Source organism: Chiloscyllium plagiosum, chromosome 24, assembly GCF_004010195.1.
Source record: "Chiloscyllium plagiosum isolate BGI_BamShark_2017 chromosome 24, ASM401019v2, whole genome shotgun sequence".
NCBI classification, from domain to species: domain Eukaryota; kingdom Metazoa; phylum Chordata; class Chondrichthyes; order Orectolobiformes; family Hemiscylliidae; genus Chiloscyllium; species Chiloscyllium plagiosum.
The window spans coordinates 55,708,917-55,720,837 of record NC_057733.1 but is presented as its reverse complement, the minus strand read 5'-3'; the positions used below and the strand labels follow the sequence as shown (position 1 = coordinate 55,720,837).

Sequence of the window (11,921 nt, the reverse complement as noted above, 5' to 3'; positions counted from 1 at the left end):
CTCCCTCACCACCAGACGCCTGGGGGAAGAACGCCTCATCTTCCGCCTCGGAACACTACAACCCCAGGGTATCAATGTGGACTTCAACAGTTTCCTCATTTCCCCTTCCCCCACCTCACCCTAGTTCCAAACTTCCAGCTCAGCACTGTCCCCATGACTTGTCCGGACTTGTCCTACCTGCCTAGCTCCTTTTCCACCTATCCACTCCACCTTCTCCTCCCTGACCTATCACCTTCATCCCCTCCCCTACCCACCCATTGTACTCTATGCTACTTTCTCCCCACCTCCATCCTCCTCTAGCTTATCTCTCCACGCTTCAGGCTCACTGCCTTTATTCCTGATGAAGGGCTTTTGCCCAAAACATAGATTTCGCTGCTCCTGGGATGCTGCCTGAACTGCTGTGCTCTTCCAGCACCACTGATCCAGAATTTTGTGATTCACTGTCTACTCAAACTCTTATGGAATCTCAGAATCTTGCAGCATTAATAATAGACACTTTCTGAAAAGGCTGCTCAGTTCAATTTAGTGCCAAGTCTCAGTTTAGCCAAATAAATTCATCCTTAGACCTGGTCAAGAATAATTCGACATGCCTTTTAGAAGTTCCTGTCAGATTGATATTCCTATATCCTTGAATAAGGCCGATCCCAAAGGACTGCAGAGGCAGGAAATCAGAAACAAAAACAGAAATTGCTGGAGAAACTGATCAGGTCTGGCAGTATCTGTGTAGAGAAAGCAGAGTTAACATTTCAGGTTCAGTGACCTATCTTCAGAACTTCAGTTGTATCACTAGAGAGGAGTGCATGGGGTTCCTGTGAGGGACAGCTAGAGACAGAGCATGATTTGTTGGAGCATCCTGGAATTGATGCTTGCTTCAGTAGAGAGAAATGAGTGAGCTGTTCAGTTGGTCAGTCTCAGGTAAATGGTTAAGGCCTTTATCTCCATTTTTTTCATTTTAAAATACTATACAATTCATGGTAAAGTTTATAAAATATATAAAAGGCAAACATATTTAGTGAATAATATAAAGAGCACAAGATCAAGGAAATTTAAATACCTGGTGCAAGAGCAGTAGATATTTTCAAGTTTGGGAAACATAAAAGAAATCCAAAGTGTGATATCGTTGGGAAAGAGCTTCCTGGAGACCGGGAGCTGAAAAGCTGCACCAACAGTGAGATTGGAAAAGATCCCAGAATGACATTGCAGGAAGAACATGAACTCAACAAGTAGGATCATGAGTCAGCGCAGGAAGACGGAATGGCCTCGGTGAGTAAGACAGGGTGAGTATTTCTTCAAGATCTTTAAGGTGTCCAGTCTTTAAGGTAGAAATTGGTTTTTAGATTAAAAGTATTTAAAGCATAAGGAATAAAAGCACAAGAGGTCCCTGATATATAATTAATATTCTTTAAACTTGAAGTAAACAGAGCAATTTAAGGGTAAGTCATGACAGCACAGCTCGGCTTGGTAGAATGCACCTCTTGTGGAATGGTGGAAGTTGAGGACACTTTCCAGAGTTTAGAGTGTTGACATGGAGGATCCAGCTGCAGTGACTGTAACCCAGTAGCTGGACTCATTTAACCTGTCTATATCCTTGTTTATATCCAGAGTTTAGAGTGTTGACATGGAGGATCTAGCTGCAGTGACTGTAACCCAGTAGCCGGACTCAGTTAACCTGTCTATATCCTTGTCATCCTCATTATTGTTTTGCCATCTGTTTTTGTGTCATTTGCAAACTTGGCAACAGTACATTCATTTCCAACATCCAGAAGTGTGTCACAGCAGTGTAACAGTGCAGAAGGAGGCCATTTGGTCCATCATGTCTGTGCTAGCTCTTCAAATGCACATTCATTATCCACAGCCAATTTTCCTGCTTTTCTCCCATACCTTTATTCACCTACACCACACATCCAGGCAGTGCATTCCAGACCCTCACTTCTTACTAGAAAGAAGTATAGGAGATTGCAGGGAAAACTCAGTTCCCTTGGCATATAAGTTAACTTGTGAAATTTCTAGACAAGGAGTGGTTAGAAATTCCTTACAGTTCTGGTTTCACACCATCATCTTAATAACTTATGATCTCTCTACCTTGATTAGTTTGTACAATTTAGGATTATTTGTTAGACCCTCGGTATGCAATTCTTATATTCATATTATTCCAGCCATCTGGTTTGTCTTTAGCACCACCTTTCGCAGAGTCATTTGTAATTATCTCTTAATTAATTGGATCATAGATCACCCCTTCACTTGCTGTTCAGCTGTTGACAGTTTAGTCACACCCTCTGACACTTCTGATCACCAGCAGAGATTGGTTATTCAGTCTGTCAACACTCCACTCACACCATTTGTACTATCTTTTGATGCTCTTAATTACCTGTAATTATCTTGCAATGATCTCTCTGTCTATCAATTTTATGCCTGTATGCTGCCCTCCTCTTCACCTGATGAAGGACCAGCACTCTGAAAGCTTGTGATTTCAAATAAACCTTTTGGACAATAACCTGGTGTCGTGTAACTTCTGACTTTGTCCACCCTAGTCCAACACCGACACCTCCACATCATGGTTAGAAATTGGCAGATTATTAAAAGACTGAGAAATTCTGAGCTTTCAGTTTTGTGTGTATATGTGTAAGACGACTCCAAGTTTGCAGATTAGAACTAGGGAGAAATAGAACTAGCCTCATTCCTGATTAAGGGCTCTGGCCCGAAACATCGATTTTCCTGCTCCTCGGATGCTGCCTGACTTGCTGAGCTTTTCCAGCAACACACTCTCAATTCTGATCTCCAGCATCTGCAGTCCTCATGGTCTCCAATGGAGAAATAGTTAAGTCAAACGTGAAGGTTGATATGGAATGGTGATTTCTGTGGATTTGACTCACTGTGAGGTGATGGTCTTGGAGAATAGTGAGACTTTGTTTTGCCATGTATCTTCTGTTGTTTTACACTGTTTTATATTTAGCTAGCTTGAGTTGTTTTATTTTATGTTTCCTTTTTATGTAAAAACTTCATTTCATTGTTTAAAAAAACATCTGCCTTGTGTGCCTCTATTTCAGTGAATGACCACCAAGTTAAATTTAGAAAAATGATCTATCAAGCCAGACTTCATTCTGAGATCTGACTGGTCCAGTAATATAACCAACTGGAATCTCAACAGAAGCAACAATAAGTGTAAGCTCACAAGAAACATAAAACTAACAGCAAAAAAATTCAACATCCACAGAACTCTCAACAAGATTGCTAATGAGTGTATTAAACAGAACCAGCCTCTACAACAACACAAACCAATCTTTAGTCAAATTTTGACTCATCAAAAAGAGTATATTGTCTAGATATGGAAAATACAAGCAAATGCAGATGTTTCACAATTTACATTAGTTTCTTCCTCTCTTGTGAAGAGAAGACAGTCAATATGTGCAAACCAGTAAACTACTCTGAGATCAGTGCTATTGTGTTGAATAGTTGTGGAGCAGAGCAATTGGTTGAGGCAGTAATTGGATGATATTATCATAGTCTCAGTATTTAAAACTGTCACACAGTAAGCAGTTCATTTCATCTTCCAGTCGGCCAGTCTTACAGCATCATTCAGCTTCTCAATCTTACTAACAATGGGCTGCACAATTTGCGTAAACTAACTGTGTTACCATTACCCAGGTACCATTTTCAGTAAGTACATGGTCCATTTATCCAAAAACCAGATGGTCCAAATTATTGTTCACTTATGGTTTGATCAAGGTCATACTTTTCACAAAAGTTGCTGGTGAATGGTATGCAGGTGAGGTACTCACACCAGTGACAGTTAATGGGATAAACATAGAACCAGATCACCAGAGACACTGCGAGTCCAACGAAGACCAGAAGCGAGACAATGATCATTATTATCTTCCTGTATTTATCACTTTGGCCAAATGTAATGTATGGCAAGAAGGCAAAAGATAGCAGGAAACCACTAATGAATCCAAAGATATGGGCAATATTGTCAATCCAAGGCAACAAGCCAGAGGTAAAAAGAAAAAGAACAATTCCGATCAACTTCAGCAAGGCTTTCCATGGTTTCTCCAGGATTGGCCAACTCTGAAATAATTCTACAAAGAGACAAGCCAACAAACCAAATTGAGATCCTGCAGGACCAACCTAGAGTGGGCAAAAGAGAGGACCATTGTTACAATGCATACCTTGCATTCAAACTTCTCGTACATTCCCAGTTTTAATCACTCACTCATGATGCCTCCTACAGTCTGTGCCATGAGCTCTGCAATCCCCTCCCTACATTTCCCCACCTCTTCTCTCCCTCTTTTAAGACTTTGCTTAAATCTTCCCTCTTTGAGAAGCTCTTGGTTACCATTCTTGGTTAGGGAGGAAGTGACAGCCTGCAGATTTCATCAATAGACCCAGGTAAATATCCTGGGAACTATCTGTACACTAATCCAAGAATTTGAATTCAATAGAGTTAAGAGCCTAATGATGACTATCAAATCATTGTTGATTGTCAGGAAAAATCCATCTGGTTCACTAATGTCTGTGGGGAAGGAAGCTGCCATCCTTACCTGGTGTGGCCTACATGTGGCACCAGACCCACAGCAATGTGGTTGACACTTAACTGCCCTCTGGGCAATTAGGGATGGGCAATAAATACTGGCCTAGCGGATGGCATCCACATCCGACAAATTAATATTTTTTAAAATCCCATGGTTCTGTGAGATATTATCTGATTGCAGTCCTGTGAAGCACCCAGGGACATTTTTACCAAGTTAAAAACTCTATGTAAATGCAAGCTGTCACTGCAATAATCCAGCAAAAACTTCAGGAAGTACATTTATTCATCAGAATAAGGGGCCAGCATACAAGGAATCCTAAAGGGGCCAAGAATTCCTACCCTAATATTCAAACTTTCCAGATAGCTATTTTTTCCAAATAATCTGAGATAAACTGAGCAGTATTCAAAACACATTGAGGGTCACACAGTATAGTGAGAGACACTGAGGGAGTGCTGCACTGTCGAAAGGTCAGTGCTGAGGGAGTGCCGCACGGTCGAAGGGTCAGTGCTGAGGGAGTGCCGCACTGTCGGAGGGTCAGTGCTGAGGGAGTGCCGCACTGTCAGAGGGTCAGTGCTGAGGAAGCGCTGCACTGTCAGAGGGTCGGTGCTGAGGGAGTGCTGCGCTGTCAGAGGGTCAGTGCTGAGGAAGCGCTGCACTGTCAGAGGGTCGGTGCTGAGGGAGTGCCGCACTGTCAGAGGGTCAGTGCTGAGGGAGTGCCGCACTGTCAGAGGGTCAGTGCTGAGGGAGTGCCACACTGTCAGAGGGTCAATGCTGAGGGAGTGCCACACTGTCGAAGGGTCAGTGCTGAGGGAGTGCCACACTGTCACAGGGTCAATAGTCAATACTGGCATAATGATGCAATGTCAGAGGGTCTGCATTATAATATTGCCTTTAATTAAGTCTGTGAGATCATCATTTCTTCCTGATCATTTTGGTACTGTTTGAAGTGAGTGTGTCGTATCCAAGAAAAGCCTGATTGTCAGTGAACCGTGGTCTGTATTAGACAGTGGTGCTCCACCTTTATTGTCTTTGAGGGAGAGGTGGACCCAACTTATCACAGTGCCCCTACTGATCCCAACCTTCTGACCCTTATCCTTATCATCCCAGTTGTACCTCAGCTCTGTATGGCAGGAAGATCGCACTTGCCAAGTTTCCCATCATTCCACTTAGGATGTAGATGATTGAAATGCGTAGCCAACCTGTTAACTTCTCCAGGTCCCGAAGAATGGTCATTTGGAATATCACTGAAACCAAGCAGTGGATAATCCTGCAGGGGTGGGGTGGGAGAGGAGAGGGAGATAGGGCAGTACCATGGAGGATACAGCCAGAGGACAAACAGAAATTGAACAAAAGTGAAGTGGAAAGAAAGTGTGGCAGATTGAGAGAACGAGAGAATAAAGCATAAAACATGTTAGCGTGATAGATTGTCACTATCCACTTGCATCAAGCCAGCTATGACCATGTACACCATGGCTTGGAAGAGAGAACCTGGAAGGAATGGTCCAAATCTCAAATAAAACAAAGAATTGTTGATGTTGGAAACCTGAACCAGAAATTTAGTCCTTAAGCTGTCTTTCAAATAATTTTAAACCTTTAAAGGCCTTCTAATTATTTTTACATGTGTGTGCGACATTTAATTTAATGTAAGTAAACAGGAAGTCTTGAAACTAATTTTTGTAAGTAGTTAAAACTACGTTTATGGTAAAGAAATTTATCTTGTGGCCTTAGGTATTTTATTAAATTTTCTTAAAGGGGTTAAAAGCTAAGAAATAGGAGCAGGGCTGGGCATTCAGCCCTCAAGCCTGCCCCACCGTTCAACAAGATCATGGCTAATTTGTCCCAAGCTTCAACTCCTGTTTCAGGCCAGTCCCTCATGACCATCTGCCTGATACTTAACAATCTATCTCCCTCCTCTTTAAATATTTTAATTGATCTAGCCTCCACATCTCTCTGGGACAGAGAATTCCAAACATTCACTACCCTCTGGGAGAAATTTTCAATATGGTCTGAAAATTAGGGCCAGACTGTTCATGTGAAACCATCAGAAGCAATTCTACACCCAGAGGGTGGTCAGTGTTTGAACTCTCGTCCACAAATAGCAGTTGGTGCTGGATTGGTTGTTAATTTTAAATCTGAGATAGATACATTCTTGATTGGCTAAGGTATAAAGGGATATGGGCCAAAGGCAAGTCTGTGGAGTTAGGCCACGGATCAGCCTAATTTCATTGAATGGTGGGACAGGCTTGATGGACTGATTGGTGTACTCCTGTTCCTATGTCTAAATGGGTATTCCCTTATTCTGTCACTCTACTAGAAACATAAGATCATAAGACCATAGACATAGGAGCAGAAATTGGGCCATTCAGCCCATTGAATCTGCTCTGCCATTCATTCATAGCTGATACGTTTCTCAACCCCATTCCCCCCTAACCCTTGATCCCCTTAACACTCAAGAACCTATCTATCTCAGTCTTCAATATACTCAATGACCTGGCCTCCACAGCCCTCTGTGGCAGTAAATTCCATAGATTCACCACTCTGTTTATTCTTATCTCCATTCTAAAAGGTCTTCCCTTTACTCTGAGGCTGTGTCCTTGGATTCTAGTCTCTCCAACCAATGAAACATCTTCCCAACATCTGCTCTGTCCAGGCCCTTCTGTATGTTTCAATTAGATCTTCCTCATCCTTCTAAACTCCATTGAGTCTAGACCCTGAGTACTCAAGCAAACCTCATAGGTTAAGCTTTTAATTGCTGGGACCATTCTCGTGAATCTCCTCTGAACACCCTCCAGGGCCATTACATCCTTCCTGAGATATGGGGCCCAAAACTCCACACAATAGTCCAAATGTGGTCTGACCAGAGCCTTATAGAGGTTCAGAAGTACATCCCTGGTTTTATAGAACATAGAACATTACAACACAGTACGGGCCTTTCAGCCCTCGATGTTGTGCCGATCTGTGAAACCAGCCTCAAGCCCATCCAACCTACACTATTCCATTTTCATCCATATGTTTATCCAATGATTATTTACATGCCCTTAAAGTTGGCGAGTCTACTACTGTTGCAGACAGGGTGTTCCATGACTCTACTACTCTCTGAGTAAAGAAACTACCTCTGACATCTGTCCTATATCTACCACCCCTCAATTTAAAGCTATGTCCCCTCGTGCTCGCCATCACCATACTTGGAAAAAGGCTCTCCCTGTCCACCCTCTAACCCTCTGATTATCTTATACTTCTCAATTAAGCCACCTCTCAACATTCTTCTCTCTAATGAAAGCAGCCTCAAGTCCCTCAGCCTTTCCTCATAAGACCTTCCCTCTATATCAGACAACATCCTTGTAAATCTCCTCTGAACCCTTTCCAAAGCTGCCACATCTTTTCTGTCATGCGGTGACCAAAACTGTACACAATACTCCAAGTGCGGCCACACCAGAGTTTTGTACAGCTGCAGCATGACCTCGTGGCTCTGGAACTCAATCTGTCTACCAATAAAAGCTAACACATCATATGCCTTCTTAACAGCCCTATCAACCTGGGTGGCAACTTTCAGAGATCTATGTTCATGGTCACCAAGATCGCTCTGCTCATCTACACTACCAAGAATCTTACCAAGTTAAAAATCACACAACACCAGATTATAGTCCAATAGGTTTAATTGGAAGCACACTAGCTTTCGGAGCGACGCTCTTTCATCAGGTGGTAGTGGAAGGCTCAATCCTAACACATAGTATTTATAGCAAACATTTACAGTGTGATGTAACTGAAATTATACATTGAAAAATTGATTGTCTGTTGAATCTTTCATCTGTTTGAAAACCATGATAGTTTCCAATTAAACATGTTGGACTATAACCTGGTGTTGTGTGATTTTTTAACTTTGTACACCCCAGTCCAACACCGGCATCTCAGAATCAAGAATCTTACCATTAGCCCAGTAGTCTTTATTCCTGTTGCTCCTTGCAAATGCTGTTTCCACATCATAATATTCAAGATATATTCAAGTCCTCTCAAAATAAATGCCATCATTGTATCTGCCTTCCTATCTACTGACTCAACCTGTGAGTTTACCTTGAGAGATTCCTGGACTAGAACTCCCAAGTCTCTTTGCACTTCAGACTTCCGAATTTTCTCCCCATTTAGAAAATAATCCATGTCTCTATTCTTCCTACCAAAGTACATGATCTCACACTTTCCCACATTGTACTCCATCTGCCACTTCTTTGCCTACTCTCCTAACCTGTCCAAATCCTTTAGCAACCTTCCTGCTTCCTCAATGCAACCTGTTCCCTCTACCTATCTCTGTATCATCTGCAAAAATAGCCAGAATGCCCTCAGTTCCTTCATCTTGATTGTTATTGTATAAAGTGAAAATTTGTGATCCCAACACTGAGCCTTGCGGAACACCACTTGTCACCGGCCGCCGTCCTGAGAAGGACCCTTTTATCCCCACTCTCTGTTCTTTGCCAGACAGCCAGGTCTGTCCATGCTCACACCTTGCCTCTGACACCATGGGCCCCGATCTTACTCAGGAGCCTCCTGTGTGGGATCTTGTCAAGGGACTTATTAAAGTCCAGGTAGATAACATCCATTGGCTCTCCTTGATCTAATCTGCTTGTTACTTTCTCAAAGAATTCTAAAAGATTTGTCAGGCATGACCTCCCCTTGGTGAAACCATGCTGACTTTGCCCTATTTTACCATGCACTTGCAAGTATTCAGAAATCTCATCCTTCATAATGGATTCCAGGATCCTGCCCAGGACCAAGTTGAGGTGAATTGGACTGTAATTTTTCATCTTTTGCCTTACTCCCTTTATAAGCAGGAGTATTACGTTGGTGATTTTCCAGTCCTCTGGGACCCTTCCTGATTCTAGCGATTCCTGAAAGATCACCACTAACACTCCAAAGTCTCTTCAGCTATTTCCCCAGAGCTGGGGTGTAGTCCATCTGGTCCAGGTTATTTAACCACTTTCAGGCCATTCAGTTTTTCAAGCACCTTCACTTTGGTGATGGCCACCATTCTCAGCTCTGTGGGCGGCACGGTGGCACAGTGGTTAGCACTGCTGCCTCACAGCGCCGGAGACCCGGGTTCAATTCCCGCCTCAGGCGACTGACTGTGTGGAGTTTGCACGTTCTCCCCATGTCTGCATGGGTTTCCTCCGGGTGCTCCGGTTTCCTCCCACAGTCCAAAGATGTGCAGGTCAGGTGAATTGGCCATGCTAAATTGCCCATAGTGTTAGGTAAGGGGTAAATGTAGGAGTATGGGTGGGTTGCGCTTTGGCGGGGCGGTGTGGACTTGTTGGGCCGAAGGGCCTGTTTCCACACTGTATGTAATCTAATCTAAAGAGCGTAACACCATAAATATAGGACTGAATTAGCCATTCAGCCCATGGTGTCTGCCGTGCCATTCAATCATGGCTGTCATGTTTCTCAACCCCATTGTCCTGCCTTCCCCTGTAACCCTTACTAATCAAGAATCAATCTATCTTGGTTTTAAATACTCTCAGTAACTTGTCCTCCACAGCCTCTTGTAGCAGTGAGATCCACAGATCCACCACCCTCTGGCAGAACACAGCTACCCCATCAAGCCCTCTCAGGACCTTGTATGTTTCACTAAGGTATCTCTCATTGTTCTAAACTCTAATTAATAAAGTCGAGAATGTGGTGCTGGAAAAACACAGCAGGTGAGGCAGTATCTGAGAAGCAGAAGAATCGACGTTTTGGGCATAAGCCTTTCATCAGGAATGAGAACTTCTTGGCAGGCATCCTTGGAAGAGGCTTCGCAGTAAGGTTGAAATCAATGAGCATCTGCAGTCCTCACTTTCTCCTTTCTAATTAATAAAGGCCTAACGTGCTGAATTATTTTGGATATCCCCCAACATTTAGGCAGGATAGGCTAAGACATTTTTTTCCTGGAGTGGAGGAGGCTGTGGGGTGACCTGAGAGAGGTTTGTAAAATCATGAGGGGCATAGGTCAGGTGACTAGCCACAGTCCTTACCCCAGAGTAGGCAAGTTCAAAACTAAAGGGCATATTTTTAAGGTGAAAGGAAAAAGATTTAGAAGTGCCCTGAGGGGCAACGTTTTCACACACAGAGTGGTTCATATGTGGAATGCCAAAGGAAGTTGTAGATCCAGTTACAATTTCAATATTTAAAAGTCATTTGGATAGATACATGGATAGGAAAGTTTTAGAGGGATATGGGTCAAACACAGGAAAGTGGGATTAGATTAGTTTGGGAAACTTGGTCAAGTTGGACTGAAGGGTCTGCTACCGTGTTGTATAACCATATGACTCTATCTTTAGAGATTAACAGGTGTAAATGTCTGGGAGTTGTTTCCGGGTCACCAAGCTCCAGTGGACATGGTCAGTGTCACTTACAAAGAGATCCACACAGTTTACTTCGCCATCAAATTGAAGGTGAAATTTGTGCAGAAATACTGTCATACTTCATCAGATATACATCATTGGGAAACATCTCATTATTCACTGCTAATTCAAACAGTGGGTCTATATCAATGTTTTCTCTATATTGGAGTCATTTTATCAATTTAAATTATTTAAAAGAGATAACTGTGTTTTTCTCCTTTAGAGAAATTGAAGAAAACTGCATAGTCACCTAGGACGGCATGTCTGAGCGATGTGGAATCAGGGTTTACAGGGAAAGTGCAGGAAAGTGTCTGTGAGGAATGTTGGATCAGCCATGATCCTGTTGAATGGCAGAGTAGGTTTGAGGGGCTGAATGGCCTACTCTTGATCCTATTTCTCATGGCCTAATGGCTTTGACAGGATTTGTGACAAAGTCAGATGAGAAGTGTCCAGTGTTTGGAGCAACTCACTGCATCTTGTATCATTTACCAAGCAGCGAGTTGCTCATTAATGGAGATAATTTTTCTCAGCAACATTCTGCTTATTTCAACAAAGGCAGTGAACAAGCTCAATGTTGAGAAATATCGGCACAGAGGACTGAGGGGCTCCCTGACCAAGTTGTCTCACTGCTGTCTGTCAGGACTGCCATGTCACTCAGTAACAAACAGAATCTCAGGGCACAGTGTGCTGGCAGCAGCCACATTCCCAAGCCACCCATTCCCCAACACCTCCCTCCCCCTCAAACTTCTTGTCCAGGGACAGTGTCTCACCCCCGTTAGGGTATCTGTCTGATCATCTACTCTCTCTGCCAGCTCAGATCTGCATTGCAAGGCTCTCAGGAAACTCAGCAGATTCCTTAAGCTGCTCTCTTCATGTTTGCTCACTTCACACCTTCCTGCCTGCTCACAATATCCCAACCTCGCCCTTACCATTCCCCCTGCCCCCGATCCTCTCCTCTGAACCTGGCCCTGCCCCCCCAGCCCCTACCCTTATCCTGCCCCCAACCCTGCCCTCTGACCCTGCC

At 43.3% G+C, this 11,921-nt stretch overlaps 1 protein-coding gene across 1 annotated transcript in view; it reads right to left on the bottom strand.

Moving 5' to 3' along the window:
• Positions 1-3,074: 3,074 nt before the first annotated feature.
• LOC122562367 (inactive rhomboid protein 2-like) overlaps positions 3,075-11,921 on the bottom strand; it is a 90,687-nt gene continuing 81,840 nt past the window's right edge. Inside the window, exons 13-14 of the mRNA XM_043715243.1 lie at positions 5,643-5,796; positions 3,075-4,125 (exon numbers count right to left, since the gene is read on the bottom strand). Coding sequence (XP_043571178.1) covers positions 3,700-4,125; positions 5,643-5,796 — 580 coding nt within the window. The 3' untranslated portion in view covers positions 3,075-3,699. The remainder of the gene's footprint in view (positions 4,126-5,642; positions 5,797-11,921) is intronic.